This window comes from Microtus oregoni, unplaced genomic scaffold (genome assembly GCF_018167655.1).
Source record: "Microtus oregoni isolate MIOR12 unplaced genomic scaffold, Mior012 000018F_ref0000195, whole genome shotgun sequence".
Taxonomy (NCBI): domain Eukaryota; kingdom Metazoa; phylum Chordata; class Mammalia; order Rodentia; family Cricetidae; genus Microtus; species Microtus oregoni.
The window spans coordinates 968,609-987,875 of NW_024543077.1; the positions used below are offsets into that span (position 1 = coordinate 968,609).

Consider the following 19,267-nt stretch of genomic DNA (forward strand, 5'->3'; position numbering starts at 1 on the left):
TTTATTCCTATTAAGAACACAGGTTTCTTCTCCACTGAGAAGGGCTATAGTAGTCTCAGGGCACAATGAGGTTGTGTGGATCACACAGTTCATACCTACCCAGCCCGCACATTCTAGCAGAGGAGCCAAGCCAGCTAGCTCCCTCAAACGACAATGGCTTTCGACAGACTAATGTCTTCAGTAGGGTGAGGACCCGGGACCTTAACTAGACGGCGATGCACTGGCAGCATCGCAGGCACTGAGGCAGGCTGGGGAGGGGAGGGACGGGGCTCTCCCAGTGGCTTGCCTGGGGGATGGGGGGCAGGTAAGACTCTTACCTCCAATCCTGTGCTATGCTGCCTTCCACTAATGCTTCAAACACACGGCGGGTATAGGCACCCACAGACCTTGTTTTAGGGACCCCCTTGAAGAAACAAGAGGGCAGGCAGAGGGAACACAGTCCCAACCCCCCTTTCTTGGTGCAAGGGCTTGACTTGAGCTGTGCTTTTTCTCCTACCGAGGAAGAACTGGGTGAAGGAACCAGAATAGAAGGAAGGGCTACCGGATGCTGGACACCAAAGGGATGCCATCCCGGCTCCTGAGCTGCCTGGGCCTGCAGGGAGACAAAGCCCAGAGTGGGCTCATCCAGGCTGCTCCTACCGGAACCTCTTAACAGGATGCTGCCCAAGGAGCTTTTGGGTTTCAGCTTCTCCGTGACCCTCAGCTGTAAGATGGTCCCTCTCCATCCTCCTTGCCCTCGAAAGGATCTGCTTCACCTTGGGCTTGCCTCCGCAGCTCCCTAAGACCCCAGACGGCAGAGTGCTCTGCCCGGGCCCTGAGCCCCACCTGGCCCACTCTTGAGGTTGACTGCGACACCCCCACAGGCGGTAGTTCCCGTTAGAAGACTAGTCTGTGGAAGTCACCATTGCCACCTGCAGGGTTGCAGCCCCCTGGAGAGCCTTCATCTTCATCTTTGTCTTCATCAAAGCCCCGACCCCAGTGTGGAGGGGCAGGGAGTGTAGAGATATAAGCAGCTCTGCTCCGGGCCTCCTTCTCCTGCTCCTGGAAACAGATGAGGACAGGAAGTAGGCGGAGCACAACACTGTTAGCAGCTCCGGGCCCCTCCCCCTCCCGGACTGGCCCCAGTAGAGGAGCAGGATGGAGAACTTCAGGTCTAAGATTCAGACTCTACCCTCTCCTCCCAATGACCGCTAGATAACGACCAGCTGAGTGCCTGCCTGGGACCTCGAGAAAACCCCTCCAACTGCCCCTCGCTGCCTCTCCTGGGGTATGAGGTCCATCTTCTGCTCATGAGCAGGTTCTTCCCTGCTAAAATAAGATCGGCCTCTCTCAGACTTCACCAAGCCGCGTCTCCGCTGCAGGGCCTAGCAAACGTAGAAGCAGGCTGGTGCCCCATGCCCTCCCGGTCCTCACAGGAAACACCAACTCTAGGTGCAGGACCCACAGAGCTCCGGTGTGGCTGCCCCACGGCTCTGGACTCTGATACGGGAGCCTGAGGCAGTGACAAAGGAGAACACTGGGACATGAAGGCCACTGAAGAAGTGGCCCCTCCAGGAGCCCCAGAGGCAGTCCCTGCCCATTAATCCCACTCTTTGAGCATCAATCTGTGCTGTCATTCAGGGTCCACTCCTGATGTTAAGGGGTGTGCCGTTCCAGCCGCCAACATATCCCCCCACTAAGCGCCGAGTGAGCGGATGGATTAAAACTAAGGATGACTCGGAAGAAGAAGCTGGCCTATGTGGGTGGCTGCGCCAGGCCAGGTCCTCCACCCAGGCGTGGCATCGGATGTCCGGAGCTCTACTGACCCTCAGCAGAAGACTCACCTGCAGGTAGAGGACGTTGTCTTTGGAGATGGCCTCCATCAGGTCCTTGTGGAGGGTGGGCTCTGCTCGAACTCGGGGAGAGCTGGGCTCGGCCTCGAGCCCCTCCCTGGGCCGCTGGCGGTAGAAGAGCACATAGGCGGTGTCCTTGGGGAAAAAGGAGGTGACGTTGCTGACGGACTCAAAGGACGAGAAAGACACCCGGGTGTCGTTGAACAGGTACCACTGGTTCTCAGGCTCAGGCCTGTCCGTGGACCCCAGGACGGGGCTCGGCCGGGCAGCGCCCTCCCGGGCATAGCAGTAGTAGTGGCCACTCTCTGAGGACACCCCGGAGTGCACCACCACACTACAGAGGTCGTAGGCCTGGCCCTGACCCCCGGCCAGCGGCAGGCGCAGCAAGAGGGGGATGGCGACATCGTCCAGGATCTTGCGGCGCCGCATGGTGCGCAGGTCGAAGGAGAAGCGCAGCAGCGTAAGAATGAGGTAGCGCGGACCTTGGCTCAGCTCCACCACCTTCTCTGCATCCTGGAGGGAGGCGCATGACTCACAGTAGTAACGGTTCTCCGCTGTCAGCTTCTCCGGGGACAGGAAGTAGTTGACCAGGTCCAGTACCGAGCGGGAACCCTCAGGGCAACAGACCTGCTCCCTGGGTGGGCCAGCGGTATCCCTGTGGGTCCCTGGACCCAAGCTGTCTGCTTCCTTCTCCTTGCCGTTCTCGGCTTCCTTCTCCTTTTCGTCTTCCTTTTTCTCTTTCTCCTTCTCTTCCCCCTGCTCTTTCTCCTCTTCCCTTGCTCCTTCCTCCTCCTCTTCCTCCTCTGAGGCCTCCTTCTCCTTCCCAGCCTGCTCCCTCTCCACTTTCTCCTCCTGCCCAGTGTCTGTGATGCTCAGCCTTCCTATGTCTAGCTCCGTGCAGGGAGCATCCCCCATGACACAGTGCTTCCTCTGCCTCTGTGTTGCCGGGGTTCTGGGAGTCAGTGCCATCTCCTGGGTTTGCACATCCTCTGTGGGGAGCATCACCGAGCCCAGGCGGCGGTGACGACATCGCTCAGGAGGAGGGAAGGCCAGAGAGAGGTCTGTGAAGGCCTCCTCCCGAGAGGAAACATTGAGGCAGTGCAGACAGCATATCCGAGTCACGATCTTGCCTCCAAACATTTTCTCCACGGATGTCACATGGGAACTAGGGAGTTCGTCCGGTGGGGAGGGCAAGCTGGACTGCTTGAGCTTCTGGCAGATCCTCGTCCCGGTTTTCTCCTCTTCGTGAAGCCTGGAACAAGCAGAGAGGCATGGTGTATACACCGACAGGCAGGGTGCACAGACCGACAGGCGGGGTGCACACACTGACACAACAAGCCCGCCTCCAGCACACTGCCCGCCATACTTCAGACACATGAAGAGCCTGCCAAAACAAATCCCATCCCTGTCCTTCTGTGTTGACACTCTCACCTAGCACACGCGTACATAAAGGTGGCCCTAGAGCTGTGGATAAGGGTTAGCACACTCATGCAGCACACTGAATACTCATGCACACACTGACAGCCCCTCCCGGGCTTCACACACACTTCAGCATCCTTGGACACCTACGGGCCACACCGTCTCGGTCCTTCAGAAGAGCAAAGAAGATCCAACCCCACTCAGAGGGACAAGCTGCCGCCCCAAGTGTTCTCAGGACCCACACCACGATTCTTACCGATCCAGCAGGTACTTCAGATATTCCGAACAGTCCTGCTGGGTTCCAGGGCTGAACCAGGGTGTCCAGGACGCGGAGAGGAAGTTCTCGGGAGAGATGGCTGGCCTCTAGGACAGGTGAAAGGTGGGGTCAGGAGATCAAGCCATGCCTAGCAACAGGCAGCCCCTGAAATCTATCAAGATGATGTTCCAAATACATCAGCCCCCTACCCTCTCCTTCCCTGCTGGTCCTGACCCACATCCCATTCCACAGGTCCAGGAGTGGGCGTCATCATTTTGGTGATAACTCTCTAGGAATCTGCTCTGCCCTCACAGACCACATAAGTCTCTCCTGGCCTTTGTTCATCATTTTCTCTGCCCAATCCCCGCTTTGCCAAAATGAGTCCCTGGGGTGCAGGAGGCCTCCCCCATGACACCTTCCCAAGGCCTTGCGCCCCCTCCCGTGAGCCGTCAACCCCCACCCAGCCTGTTCTCCCCTTTCCAGCACCAGAGAGAGGCTCTCCCGCATTCCTGGCCTCAGGCTTTGGGTTCTATACTCGGGTCAGAGACCCAGGTAACCGAGGTGTTCACAGTCAGCAGAGGAGAGTGCGGAGAGTGCGTTAGTGCATGGGGACTGAACTCTGCAGGGGAGCTGGTGTTACACAGCCCGGAAGAGGCTCCAGCTGCAGCCCCTGCATCAGGACACTGAACGGACCTGGAAGTTTGGCTATGAACTGGCGCCAGCAGGGGCTGGGACTCAGCAGCTCAATCCACACAATGGGAGCTTCTAGCCAGGCACAGGCAAGTCCTGGAGTCATGAACAGTGTCAGCAGGACCGGGCACTGCCTCCCCTCCCTACCGCGCCCACACCCACACCCAGCACGCACCTGACTATGCTCCAGGAAGGCAAACAGCCACTGCAGTTTGGTCATCAGGGGCTGCGAGTTGTTCTCAGTCAGGCGGAGCACGCAGTGTCGAAAGCTTTGAAAGAAACAGGAGCCCAGGGTTAAGCCAAAGCCCCAGGGAGCCACTACTCCCTATCCTGGCCGCCCAGAGGCTCTGGCATTTGCTCCAGATGAGGCCAGAGTCCAGGGAGTAGATGGTGAACAGCTTGGTCTGGTGTGGCTGGGGCCATGAATTCTGTAACGGCCTTGGGACACAACAAACAGGACCACAAGGTGACCCCTGCCCTCTCTTCCAGCTCTGACACCCGTGACTCCAGGACTCAAACATGCCAGCTTTCGAAGGTGGGCACACTGGCGTCCCAGAGGGAATAGCATCGCCCCAAGCACTGGCACACTTACACGATAACGACTCTTTCACTCCCAACCTCAGCCCTCAACCCATTCTTGCGGCCCCTGCTCAGGGCCCTGGCCCAGAGCCACACTGAGTTAAGTAAGCCTCTGCCCTCAAACCAGGCAGGTTCTAAAAGAGGGTTTCCTTGGCACAAGAGAACACTGCATGGAGCCTGTGGGGTCAGGGTGTCCTGAGACCCACTGCCCCTGAAGCACACTGCCTTCCTTCGCAGCAGGTCGGCCCCACATTGCCCCATTCAGAGCCACCACCCAGCCTGCAGCACTCGGCGCTCCACTCCATGGCGGGTCTCAGACAAGGTTAGATGCAGACAGTGAGCAGCACAGAGGGCTGTAGCATCTTAACATCACAAGACCTCACACAGTCAAGGGATTTTTTCCAGCAAATTCTTTTGCTGTATTTTATAGCAGTCATCGTGTGGGCATTGCAGGAAGCAGAACACAAAGTTCACTCCAGCAGGCAGTGAGGACAGTGGCGCCCAGCTTAGAGAAAACTGACTGATGGTCAGAGGCACGCCAGAAAGAGCTCTTCTTCCCAGAGCCCTGATGGAGCCCTGAGGGTGCTGTAGGAAATCCTACAGCCAGTAGCCTTTAAGTTACCCGCCCACTTGGGCATGGCCCCTAATACTATTTATACCCATGTAAAACAAGCATCCGGCCTCTTTTCTGACTGCAGGATTCAGGGATTCGGTTGCTGTTCCCTGCTCCAGCAGAAGACTTGTGACTTGTGAGTCTACTCCTTAATAAATAACCCTCTATTATTCTCAATTCTGAGCCAGTGTGGGATTTCTTTTAAGTGTCCATCTTCATCTGGTGCCCAATGTGGCAAGCAAGCCACAAGGTGTACCAGGAGCCACGGGTGATTGGGTGACGGACACTACGCTTTCTTCATGGCAGAAGAGGAGATGTGGCAGCTGCACCCACAATACCAACACCGAGGAGGCTGACGCGGGCTAGCCTAGGGTACACAGTAAGAACCTGTCAAGGGAGGGAGGGAGGGAGGGAGGGAGGGAGGGAGGGAGGGAGGGAGGAAGAGACAGAGCAAAGCAGAAGAGCACCTACTCGGAAGCCATGAACAAGGCCTGAAGGACACTGTTCACATAGCATGTGTTGCCCAGGTTGATTAAACCAATCTTGCCCGTGTCTGACTTGGCCATGAGCCGGGGATAGAAGCCAGCCAGCTCGCTCTTCTGTGAGGTCCAGGCATCCTGCCCCAGCAGCTGCTTGATTCGGTCCTCATTGGGAATGTGGAGGTCCTGGGGAGGAACAGCAGACACCAATGGTAGCTGCAGAGCCCACTCCACCGCTCCCTCCCCCAAGCACACCCTCAGAGGCATCTGGAAAGGTGTTTGCACAGCCCCTGCTTACAGCTCACGCAGGGTCTCATTCTGACGTGTGGGCCTTCTATGCCATCTTTCAGGTGCTGTGTGAAGGAGCAATCCCCATCTCAGAGATGGAAAACTAGGATTCAGGAGAGCAAAGGACTGTGTAGTCCCATAAACACTAGGCGACTAACACATCTGCTGTGGGCAGAGCCCAGGGGTGATACTCTAAGCCACGATGGCACTGGCTGCTAGCCAGATCTAGTGGTGTTGAGACTTCAGTCCCAGCCCCAACTCTCGCCACAGCAGGTGAGTGCTTAGCAAGCCTCTGATTCAGTCTGCTGACCTCCAGGTGCCTTGGTGTCTTCAGCTGCCGAGAAGACACCCTTCCTCCATGGGTCTAGCACTTATGGGGTCAGAGTGATGACCCCACTCTGCCTCCCAGTGTGAGCTTCCAGGCAGATCAGTCACGCCCGGCACTGGTCCCGCAACAGCGGTGAGAGGTCCGAGGGCTCTGAGGTAGTCCTTTGTCACAGGCCCAGGGCTCAGCATGCTTCCCCAGGCTATCTTTGGTCACACTCAACAGTTGCACCAAGAGGCTGTCTGACATCAGTTCTAGTGACATCAGAGGCAGGCATCTGAGCACAGCATGCTGCTCTAGAGTAGATATCAAGGCATTCCCAACACTTCCTCTAACTAGTCACCTGCCCCGTTAGGTCCATTGCTGTGGTGAAGCACCACGACCAGGAGCAATTTCAGGAAGGAGAGGTTAGCTGGCTCACACCTCCACACCATACTCCATCGCTGAGGGGACTCAGCACGGGAGCTCAAACAGGGCAGGAACTGATGCAGAGGCCATGGAGGGATGCTCCTTACTGGCTTGCTCTATCTGCTTTCTTACAGAACTCAGGACCACCAACCCAGGGATGGCCCCACCCACGATGGGCTGGACCTTCCCACATCAATTACTAAGAGAATGCCTACAGCCAGACCTGGGGCATTTTCTCAATTGAGGTTACCCCCTTGCTAACTACTCCAGTTTGGGTCAAGTTGACATAAAACGAGCCAGCGTAACTGGCTTTGTCAACTTGTCACAAACACATCCACTAAGCCACAACTTCTCCTTTCGTGTGCCTTCCAAAATTTTAACATCACACTGTAAGATACTCTCCAACTTACAAGTCCCACAGTCTTACAAATTCAACCACTTTAAAAATTCTCTTTAAAAAAATCCAAAGCCTCTTTTAAAATCCAAACTCTTTCAACTGTGGGATCCTATAAAATAAAAAATTAGTTAAATACTTTATTTCAAGAGGGAAGAACCAGGGCACATTTACAATCAAAACAAAATCAAACTCCAATTATGTAAACTCTAACATCCACTGTCTGGGATCCACTCAATCTTCCAGACTCCTCCCAAAGGGCTTGGGCCAGTCTCTGGTTCCTCCCTCTGCAGCAAACGGATTATCTTCCCAGGCGCCAGCTAGCCCCACTCCACCATTGCTCTTCCTGGTGGTCACCCAAGCCAGATACTGGCACCTCCAGAATGCCGGAATCTCTGCGGCAACTGGGCTCGCTTTCACCCGTGTCTCCCAGGCGCTCTTCCTGGCGCTGAGCCCTGCATTCTCTGCATGACCCCTTCTATCCTGGGCTTTCAACTGCTCCTGAAGGAACACCTCCCTTCATCAGCGGCCTCTCCTGTCCTCTCAGCGTCAAGCCTCAGCTGCTCTCCACAACCCCCTTAATGCCTTCAAAACCAGTACCACCTGGGGGACCCGTACACGACCAAGTTCAGCTGCCAGGGTGAGGTACAACGTTGGCCACCTCTGGCACACAGCTTCCGTGTGCTGACTCTCAGGAAACACTTCCCAGATTTCACCTCAATCACTGATGTCGTCACAGAATCTGAATTCAAAGTGGCAAACATTCAATGGCCCGGAGAGTCCTGCAGCCACTCTCCATCTTCCCTCTGGACCTTCACAAGCCAGGCTCCGCTGTCGGCATTCCTATCGCTATTTCTAGCTTTTCTTTCCTGTTCCCACAGAAGAGTTCATTGAGCCCTTAATACTTTTCTTGACCAAAGTTCCAAAAGTCCTTCCACAGTCCCTCTAAAAACATGATCAGGTCTGTCACAGCAAGGCCCCACGATCCTGGCACCAATTTCTGCCCTTTTAGGGTTCTCGCTGCTGTGATGACACCATGACCACAGCAGCTTGGGAAGGAAAGGGCACACTCGGCTCACACTTCCACATCCACTGAAGGGGGTCAGCACAGCAACTAAGGCAGGGCGAGACACTGGAGGCAGGGGCTGATGCAGAGGCCATGGAGGGGTGCTGGTAACTGGCTTGCTCAGCCGGTTTTCTCACAGAACCCAGAACCACTCTCCCACCTTCCCAGGATGGCCCCACCCACAAGGGGCTGGCCTCCCACATCAACCACTAATTAAGAAAACGCCTACAGGCTTGTCTACAACGGGATCTTCTGAAGACATTCTCTCAAGGAGGCTCTCTCTCTCTGATGACTCTACCGTAGCGTCTTAATTCGGGTGTCTACTGCTGTAAGGAGACATCGTGACCAGGGCGACTCTTATAAAGGAAAACATTTAATTGGGGCTGGTTTGCGGTTTCAGAGATTTAATCCATTATCATCATGGTGGGAAACATGGCAGTATCCAGGCAGATATGCACAGGAGAGGTAACAGTTCTACATCTCTATCCACAGGCACCTACAGGAGCGACTGCTGTAACTGGGAGTGGCTTGAGTCTCTATGACACCTCAAAGCCTTCCTTCACAGGGGACACACTTCCTCCAACAAGGCCACACCTCCTAAGCGTGCCGAACCCTATATGCGCCAAGCATCAAACACGAGTCTATGCAGGTTTTACCTATTCAAAGCACCACGCTTATTTCAGGTTGACAGAAAATGAGCCAGCACATCCTTCCCGCTGAGCACAGCAGAGCCCCCCACCCAGCCTTGACCACACGGTTAACATTCTTGTTGATCCTTCCCCAGGATCATTTATCAGCTACATCAGTCACCTCTCACGGATGACATTTTTTTTTAAACAGAAAAGAAAAAGCTGCCTGTCATCCCAGCCACTTGGGTAGTGGCTGAAGGAAGGCTACAAGTTCAAGGCCAGCCTGGGCAAGTCAGATGTACTGAGCAAAGAGAGATTCTGCCTGGATTCAAGGCCTTTCTGAGGCCCCCTGCACGCCACTGACTAGACTTCCCCACCTGTGGGCCTTTCCCACCTGTGGGCCCCCCCTTCCCCACCTGTGGGCCTTTCCCGCGAATTCTCCAGAAACGTCTTTCTCATCCAGAACTTAACAGTCAAGGTCAAACTGCTCTTTCCAGAAAGTTCCCCACCCCACGTCATTCACACCTCTGCCTTAACTGCACACACAGCCTTAAGGAGAGGCCAGAGTACACTGGTTGGGGAAGACTAGAGGAGGGCTGTACCTGGATGGCCACAGAGAAAGCCTCATCTCTGTTGGGTAAAGGCTTTCCAGGTGGAGTTACAGGAGAATCACCCACACGGGTCAGTAGCCCCTCTCCTATGCACTGCAGAGAAGCCTATGAAGTCACTGGTTCCTAGGAGTGAACTTTGGAAGACTCGTGCCTGCATTTGTCACTGGGGTCTTGAGAAAAGTGGGGCGTAGGGAGCGGGGGGATGAATGGACATAGCTTTTGGCTCCTGGGAAGGATTTTACAACAGTAATTTCTAGATTAACTCATCTACAATACAGCCTGATATTGCTGGCTTGTTTTATGTCTACCAGACAGCCCTTGGGTATTGTGAGTTTATACTTTTTTAAATCAACGCCTACACAGATAACAAACCCTGTCTTTCAAACCCTAAACCTGGTGGTTACAAATTCCTTTTTATTTTTTTTTCTCATCTAGGGTCTACATCAAGCCAGAAAAGTTCTTCCAATTTCTGTTTTGGACCACATATATTTTTTTTCCCTAGACCATTCTTCTTATCAACACGGAAGCCTTTTTGTTGGTTTTTTCTTTTTTTTTTTTTTCCTTTAAAAACCTGGAGGGACAGCCGTGGGTGCTGGGAACCAAACTCTTATATTTTTGGTTGTGAGCCTAGCCTTTAACGGCTGAGCCATCCCTCCAGGCCCTTTTTGTTGGTTCTCGAGGGGCTTCAAAGTACCACTCCATAGTGGAGGTTAATCGGGGCTTCTCGACACCAGTTCAAGCCCTTCTGTGCTTGAAGTTGGTCATGTCACTGATCCTCCTACCCTGGCTCCAAGGCATTATCCTCTGCCCCCCTCACCATCTGAGAACTCAGCTTTCTCTTCCTTTGGGGCTCCTTGGAGGTTTCCCCTCAATTCTCTTGCAAGATCAGCTCTGTCCTTTAAAAGATGTCTGCTATGTGACTGGAGAGATGGCTCACCAGTTAAAGGCACGGGCTGTTATTGCAAGGGTTATCAGTTCCCACGTGCACAGCAGGAGGCCGCTCCCAACTACTGGTCTCCAGCTCTAGGGGATTCCAATGCCCTCTTCTGGCCTCTTCATATATAGATATAGACACACAGACACAGACACACACACACACACACACACACGGAAAAGCTGTCTCTGTCTGAACACACATGCCCGGATGTCCTGTAGAGAAGTGTCCTGGGCATTGGGTCTGCTGTGGGAGTGAGCATCACATCAGAGCCTCTGAAAGAGGCCTTCGCCCCCACCCCACCCCCCGCCACCCTCTCTCTGTAGCAATGGTCCTTAGATTAGACTTCCTATAAGCAGGTCTGTTACCCCAATGGGCTCCAAAAGCTCCTCCAGGAAGACATCTTGGTTTGCTTTGTGCCTGGGTCCCCAGCTTGGCTGAGGGCAGGACACCAGCCTAGCCCTATTAGCCAGGTGTCACCCCTGTTCTGAAGTGCTCGGGACAGAGACATGGGACACACAGTGCTGGTACCGCAGGAGTCACTGAGAGGCCCTGCCGAAACCTGAGGAAGAAAGTGAGGTGGACACTAGCCCAGGGAAGGCTCACTAAAGGCAGTCTTTGAGACCCAGAGAGGTGACAAGAAACAGCAGGGGTTCAGGTAATGGAAGCTGCTCCCAAGCCATGGTATAGCCTCCGAGAAGGCCATCCACTCACCTTAATGGCTTCCATGACAGGCTCATACAGGTCGGGGAAGCCTGGGAACCGAAATACCATGCAGTGGACCAGCTCTGCCAGCTGCTCCAGGCAGCTGGCCCCAGAGTTCGAGTCCTCCTTGACTAGAGAGGCCACTATGGGAGGAATGTGAGGGAGAAGCTACAAGAGAAAAGGGGGTTAGTGTGAGGGCCAGGCTACCCATCTGCGGCTCGACTGCAAGGGGGGGCCTCGGTGGATGGAGGGGGCACTCATGGGAACTGTGTCCTCCTTCACTGTATAGAGCTGAGCGCCACACAGTCATCTTTGTTTTTCTTTAATATTTATTTATTATGTATACAATATTCTGTCTGTGTGTATGCCTGAAGGCCAGAAGAGGGCACCAGAGCTCATTACAGATGGTTGTGAGCCACCATGTGGTTGCTGGGAATTGAACTCAGGGCCTTTGGAAGAGCAAGCAATGCTCTTAACCTCTGAGCCATCTCCGCAGCCCCCAATGCCATTTCTTTATCTCAAGAAGGCAGGCCTGTCTGGGAGCTGGGAGAGCAAGCACCTGACTCCTGACCTGGAAGAACTGTAGCTGTCACCAACCCAGGCCCTGTCACCCTACAGTGTGCTCGTGAGAGACACACATCCTCTGGCTTCTGCTTCCCACCTCTTTACAATAGGGCCTTGAACCTCCTGTGCTAAGACCCAGAGCTTGGCCTCAAAAGTCCCAGCTCCCATCTCCCAGGTCTCGGGTGGAGGAGAGCGCAGTGAGGCCCTTACCAGGTGGAAGGCCTCGTGGGAGTGCTGGAAAGTCAGGAGCATGTACTTGAGGACAGACAGAGCGGCCCCCCGAACAATGGGGTACAGCAGCTTAGAGAAAACCTGGAAAAGAGCTCGTGTCAGGGGTCCCCAGACCCAGGCTGCTACCCAAAGCCAAGCGTGGCCACAGCGGACCCAGCAACAGGCTGACAACGCAAGAACACAGAAAAATGTGCCTCGGAGCTGGATGGAGCAATGCATGGTGAAGCAGGTAGCCAGGGTTGGGCGAGCGATGGGTGGGCAGACATGCCCTGGGATGAGCAGTCGGGGTAATGGAGCTATGATTTGAGGCCCAGAGAGGAGCAGCAAATTAGCCCCATCACACAGTGACCCCAAGACCCTGCACCCCACACCTGCACTGTGCCCAGAAGAGACCAGCGGGAAAGGCCACAAGCCCATGTTTGGACAGAGGCCACCAACCTTCTCAATTTTGGCGAGCGAAACCTCAATCAGGATGCTGAACTTCTTCACGGCAGCCAGGCCCTTCAGCAGCGCAATGATCCACCTGTCAATGTTCTTCCCCAGGGGCCAGGACACCCAGTCAATCATCCTGGTGAGGGGGGTGACGGTGACACAGGGGAGGGGACAGGAGAGGGGACAGAGGAGGGGACAGGGGAGGGGACAGGGGAGGGGACAGGGGAGGGAACAGGGGAGGCCCAGAAGCCAGAGTCAGGGAGCCCAGGGACTGACCATAAAGTCCTGACTCACACCCGCACAGCGACAAACGGAACACTCCTGGAAAATGCAAACGAGCCCCGCACCCAGCAGAAATGGCTCCCAGTCCTCCAGAGGGAAGCCAGACCCTTTCACCCGCTGTACCGGACCACAGGGGAGAAGGCACTGCAGGCTATCCTGGCAAAGAGCTCCAGCCTGGGCTGAGAACTCTGGCTCCACCAAGTCCCTGCTGGGGACCAGGGCAAACCACTTCCCCTCGGAGCCTGGACTTCAGCTGCAAATGGAGACAACCCCTCCCACCCCCCCCCCCGAAAACTATCACATAGGAGGGCAGCAGCTAGACCCTGCCTGCAGTGTCCCCCCAGGACCATGTGCCCAACTGAGCATGGGCTGGTATGTGGTCAGTGCTCAGGAACCAGCACCAATCTCAGGTACTCAGCTGACGGTGCCACCATGAGAATAATGGCCCCGATGGACGTTCCCAGGATGCTATGCTTCACCTCAGGATGGTTCACTTTGACCTAATCCTCAACACATTCAAGGCTGACCAGTTTAGAGCTGAGGAAAGGGAAACGAAGCCACACAGTTGAGAAGCCTGGAAGACAAGCCCCTCTGCTTACACCCTCACCCACTAAAGACAAGGAACCCGGGAGAATCCTATGGAGATGGTGCCCTGTGCGTGGGTACAGGAAGAACAGCGGAGGGAGGCATGCCAGGTTGATGAAGTCTGCACAGGCCAAGGCCTGAAGAGAAGAGTACAGGCTGCCTAGTCAGAGGTCACAAGGCAGGCAGGTTGAGCTAGCTCACGGGGTGACAATATTCAAGTGAGGGGGAACGTACACCGATGGCGGTGAGCTGAAAAGCACCCAAACTGTTTCTGATCTTTTCCAGACTCATAAAGTACACCAAAAACTACTTTCACCGTGTGTGCCTGTGTCTTCATGCGTGTGTGCCTATAGTACGGAATCTAACTGACAGCAGGTGCCCTGCTCTATTACTGGTCTTCAGGGTTTCCCAAGAGCCTGAAGCTGACTGGTCATGGAACCCCCAGGATTTGCCCATCTCTGCCTCCTCAATCCTGAAGTCACTTGTATGCACGGCCATGCCAGGAGGTGGGTGTTTGCACTCAGGTCCCCAGGGGCAAGCACTCCTCACTACCGGGGCACTCCCTCAGCCCCTATCTTTTTTTTTTTTTTTTTTTTTTTTTTTTTGGTTTTTCGAGACAGGGTTTCTCTGTGGCTTTGGAGCCTGTCCTGGAACTAGCTCTGTAGACCAGGCTGGTCTCGAACTCACAGAGATCCGCCTGCCTCTGCCTCCCGAGTGCTGGGATTAAAGGCGTGCGCCACCATCGCCCGGCCTCAGCCCCTATCTTTATCAGCTCATCCGACCATGCACCTCTGTTTTTCATACAGAGGGAAAATGAGGCCGAGGGTTCAGAGTCACACGCTAGCACACAGTCTGGTGGGATCACCGGGGCAGGACTTTGTCGTTTATAGCTAACCCAAGGCCAAGCAGAGGAGGACCGTAGAACTCACAGATGAGCCTGGCCTCTGACCGCCGAGAGCCTGAGTCCCCATCCACAGTCAAGAGCTTCAGAGAGAAGTGGGGGGAAAGCCCACCCGCACCCACTAACCTCAGCACCCACCTGCTAATGGCAGTCAGCATCTGGGAGTCTGTCACACTGTCGTCATTGCTGAGGTTCCGGACCACGCCATCCATGAGCTCCAGCGGGAGGTGCTGGACCACACTGGCCAAGGCGCTGGACGGCGGCTCTTCCTCTGGAACAGGGATAGCCTCAGCTCTCCTTGCCCTTCTGCTCTCACTACTTAGGCAGATAGCACGTGGAGCCACCTCCCCTCCCCCTACAGCATCAAAGCCTCTGATTCCATTTAACACAGTCATTCAAAACCCTTCACTGGCATAAGCTGACAACCAGACGTGCAGAGACGCCCAGCGGAAGAGTTCAGGCTGGAACTAGCCTTGGGAGGAAAGGACATTCCAGGTGCAGCTACACAAAGTGGGGGGATGTGAGACGGCACATTTAATGCCAAACTCTTGTGCAGTTGTACAGAATACAGGCCGTGGTACAGAGGCTGGCCCTGGCTCTCTCCTCCCTGCCCCCTCCCCCGCACGTCAGCCCTAAGATCAGAAAAATCACAGCCTTCAACTCAGTCATCCACGCTAGAATCTAAGGTCCACTGCTGGCTGGCAACTGGATGTCAAGAGTTCAGGGGTTGGAGAAATGGCTCAGCGGTTAAGAACCCTTGCTGTTCTTGCAGAGGACGGAGTTCGGTTCGCCGCATCCACACAGTGGCTCACAATCATCCTTAACTTCCAGGGATCAATGCCCTATTCTGATCTCAGCGGACCAGGCACACACGCAGTGTACAAACATACACACAGGCAGAACACGCATACACGTGAAATAAAAATTTTTAAAAAAATTAAAAAAGGTAGAGCCTGAGTTTAAGTATCGCCTGCAAGCTCCCCCACTGCCAGATGCTAATGACTCCAGACCAAGCCTTCCTGACCCTAAAGCCCAGGACCCCCTACCATTCTGCCCTCCCAAACTAATCTCATCTTCCGCCCCACGTAGTGTGCTCCCCGCATTTCCAGCCGCACCACGCGATGATACCCACAGCAAACGCCCGCGGTAGATTTGCGCACTAAAACCAAGCGCCGCAGTCCGCCTCCGTGCGCAACCCGCACCAGATCCAGCCCGAGTGCCCGCCCCAGCCCGGGCTGCACACGCACCTGTGCAGGAGATGACGGCAAACAGCTCCTTGAGGCAGGGCAGGATGGCGGCGGGCTGCGCGCGCCACAGTTGCGCCAGGAGTCCGCTAACCTGCTGAGCCTGCTCCAGGAACTCCACGGCGCCCTCCTCGCCCTCGGCCGGGCAGCGGAAGCGACCAAGGCACCGCACCAGCTGCTGGCAGAAGAGCAGGCGGTGCGCGCCGTCGGGGACGCAGCGCGGGTGGCGCGCCAGCAGCCGGGCAACCTGCGCGCAGATGGCGGGCCCGGGCCGCTCGCACACGGTGCGCAGCACCTCGCGCCGCAGCAGCGCGAACACCTCGTCAGCCGCAGGCCCGTCCGGCAGCAGCTGCAGCCCCAGCTGCACGCAGGCCAGCGCGCGCGCCCCGGGGGGCCCCGCGCCGCCCTGCAGCAGGCGCAGCACGCGGCGCGCGCTGAAAAACTCGGCGAAGACCTCGGGGTGGTGGCGCCCCGCCACGTGCAGCAGCTGGCAGCCCACGCGGCGCAGCAGCTCGTCCGTGCCACCCACGTAGAGGCGCGCGCCCAGGGCCAGCAGCGCCAGGCACTGCTCCCGCTCCAAGGGCTGCCGCGCCGCCTCCAGCACGCGCCGCACCAGTCCTTGCTTCACGCTCGTGGGGTAGGACGAAGTCACCACGGCCTCCAGGATCTTGTCCATGACGGCCACACGCAGCTGCGGGCAGAGAGGGTGGCGCTCTGACACACACCCCGGTCTAGATCCCTGGGTGCTGACGCCGGAGAACGGCCACGGTTTTCTAGCCTGTAAAATGGCACACACACACACGAATATCTTTAGCACCTGCCCAGCCCCTGGGAACAGCTCTGACGGCTGGGCGCCTTCTCACCTCGCTGGTGATTACAGACACTCCCGAGAAACGCAATGGTCTTGGGAAAGGCACTTGGGGCAGGGCGGAGACTAGGCTCCGCCCAAGACCCTTTCCGCAGATCACCGACAAGTTTGGAAACTTCTCTTGGAAAGTGCTGTACCACATCTCTAAGGCCCTACCACTATCAGACACCGGGCAAACTGCTTTTCCTTTCCGAAGTGAGCCACTCCCGGTCCTGCCAGACCACCCTCGCGGTGGATTACGTTATTATCTATTTGATAGGACCTAGAATCACCTGCAAGACCTGCTTCTGGACACACGGCCTCTGGCCACCGGTGGGGTGTTATCTTGATTGATTTGGGATCAAAGACCATCCTCTGGGCTGGGAGGAGAAAGTGACCGGACCACAAGCCCTCATTGCCCTCCCCTTCCTGAGCGTGCAGTGACCAGCTGCTTCAAATTCTGCCCCGTGACCGCCCCACCCTGACTGTTACACTGAGAAGGGAGCTGCAAGAAACCCTCGCTCCCTTGGGGTGTTTTTGTGCACCTGGAAAACTCTAGCCTAAGCCTGTTCCCTCTCCAGCTGCCACGGGTGAAGCCTATCATCCCAAAGGCCTTCACTGGCCCTCCCACCCAGCCTGGCTCCACAGCCCTTCACCCCAGGGCCCTACCTGCGTCTCCAGCCTCAGCCCCTACCCTTTGCCCACCGTGTTCTGGTCACATGCATTCGCCCCCTCCTCTCCTCGCTTGATGGGGTGCTTTGAATGAGAACGGACCCCCAACAGGCTCGCGGTGGGATACCTGGTTCCCATGGAAAGGCCTATTTGAGAAGTGGGGCCATAATACTGACTTTTAGGGTTCGGAAGTTAGCTTTCTCTGCCTCCTGCTTACCAAACAAGATGTGAGCTCTCAGCTGCTCCTGCTACCACACCTTTGCTCACACATCGTGAACTCAAACCCTCTAAAACCATCAAGTCCAAATTAAACACTTTCTTTTACAAGTTGCCTTGGTTGTGGCGTTTATCACAGCGATAGAAAAGTAACCAAGACACTTAGCGGGCTCTCCGAGCAGCCTCACCAGACCTCCCTCCTTGTTTCAGACCTCAGAACACCCTGCCCAGCTCCTCTACAGCCCCTGGCAGGTGTCCGCCTCCCCACCAGTGAAGTCAAGGTTTGTGTATCTGCCTCCCAGCACCTAGCAGGTGGCTTAGCACATGGCAGGCTTGTGTTGGGTAAGTCAGGGCCTCACTGCCCTGCGGTATAAACGCCCTGCACACTGAGCCGTCTGGCTCCCGAGTCTCAGGCTGATATTCACAGGTACCGCTGGCCCACCCTTATCTAGCTGGCACCTAAGAGAAGACAGGGCCCTTTCTCTGCATAATCCTATCCTAGGCAAAACCCACAGTAGCTGCCTCATTTGCTGAGTCCATGAAAACCACCGAAGCTTCCCACTGCAGCTGAGTGAGAACAGCCGGACATTTTCTGGACAAGGGGTCAGAACACTTGACTCAGAACCTGAGCTGTTCTGGAACCAACTACACACCAGGCTCTGTGGAGATGCGTACTTCTGTGTCCTGCCTCTGAACTGCCCCCACCATTAATTACTGCATGTCTCTCTCCAGGGGCCCCTTTTTTAAGTCTGTCTCGGGGTGTAAGCTCCCTGGGACAGGGACCAAGCTTATGTCTCAGTGGCTGGCATCTGCCACACCAAGTTAGAATCTTTGGAGTTCCATGGCTGTAGGGTACACTGTAGCCCAGATCAGTGGCCCCCAAATGCTAGCCTCGCCGCCTGAGCATCAAAAGGCCTTTAGCCCAAGTGCTCTTAGCATGTTCCATTTGTTTGATAATGCTGGGATTGAACCTAGGACCTCACACACCCTAGGCAAGCACTCCCACCTCTCAGTTGCTCAAATCGCAAGCATGAATTACCACGCCTGCTTCTTGGGGTTTGCTTATCTGTTTTCATTTTGTTTGTATGTTTTGCTTCTAGATGGGGTTTTACTTTGCAGCTGAGGCTGACCTGAGTCTCGTGGTGTTCTCCCCCAGCCTCTTCAGGGCTGTGATGGATTACAGGTGTGAGCCACCAGTGCCGGCTCTCATTGCTCTTTTAAATAATGATTTCACCTTAGAAAAAGCAGTCAAATGTCCAGGGCCTCCTCAGGCAACGGGAGGATGGTAAGTGAGACTCCATGTTTACTGAGAGAGGCCTATCTGGCATGCATTCTGGTTACCGGAAAGATTACCCAGCCCCTTGAACCTCTCACTCTCTGGGCTATGAAAAGGAACCAAGACGCCCTTAGTGTGGTGCTGGACGTGAGGAAATTCTCGAGAGGCGTCAATTCCCGCTGCTCTGGAAGCAAAATCCGGGTCCTTAAGGAGGCGGAGCACAGCAGTGGAGGCAGATGCCATTAGAGAGAGCAACAGGCGGTGCAAAGCGGGATCCAGCCTGGAGGCTGGGGATGCCAGGGTTGGATCCCCAGCACCACAAGAAGAATTAACAGAAAGCAGGAGGGCACCCCCCCCACCCCCACCACGTCACCCTGGGCCCCCTAACAAGGCAGTTGCTGTCATCAACCCCCTAGGCCTTGTAGACTAGTGGGTAGGTCGTGCTTCTTAACCCTGGCTGCCAAGAAAGCCCAGCACGCACACTGCTGAGAAGGAACCTTAATCAATGAGACTCTGGCATCATGTATAGAGGGTGAGGGCAAAGGGCAGGCACAAATGGAATTCTGGAGCCAGGGAAGGTTCTAGAAAACGATTTTTTAAAAAAAAAAATCAAAGTAGAAATGGAGACCTGCACTGTGTGACCTTGAATAAGGAATATATATATATATATATATATATATACTGCTTTTCTCATTTTAAAAATGGGGATAAATGGCCTTAGATTAAACGACAGAAACCGAATAATCAAACACCCACAATTCCCTGCCAGTTTACCTGACACTCCCTCAG

At 55.3% G+C, this 19,267-nt stretch overlaps 1 protein-coding gene across 2 annotated transcripts in view; it reads right to left on the reverse strand.

Annotated features, from left to right (window-relative positions):
• The window catches only part of LOC121459001 (ubiquitin carboxyl-terminal hydrolase 35-like), a 22,390-nt gene continuing 3,123 nt past the window's right edge, over positions 1–19,267 (reverse strand). The window contains exons 2-12 of one of the 2 annotated variants that reach the window (XR_005975896.1): positions 15,471–16,245; positions 14,362–14,494; positions 12,462–12,591; positions 12,003–12,104; positions 11,238–11,396; positions 5,861–6,054; positions 4,373–4,466; positions 3,508–3,614; positions 1,824–3,084; positions 826–1,041; positions 1–592 (exon numbers count right to left, since the gene is read on the reverse strand). Coding sequence is in view for 1 of the 2 variants with exons in the window: in XM_041668460.1 (XP_041524394.1) it covers positions 877–1,041; positions 1,824–3,084; positions 3,508–3,614; positions 4,373–4,466; positions 5,861–6,054; positions 11,238–11,396; positions 12,003–12,104; positions 12,462–12,591; positions 14,362–14,494; positions 15,471–16,143 (3,018 nt within the window). In the remaining variant the exon portion in view is untranslated. Of the gene's footprint in view, positions 1,042–1,823; positions 3,085–3,507; positions 3,615–4,372; positions 4,467–5,860; positions 6,055–11,237; positions 11,397–12,002; positions 12,105–12,461; positions 12,592–14,361; positions 14,495–15,470; positions 16,246–19,267 lie in introns of both variants that reach the window. The other variant, XM_041668460.1, reaches the window with a different exon arrangement.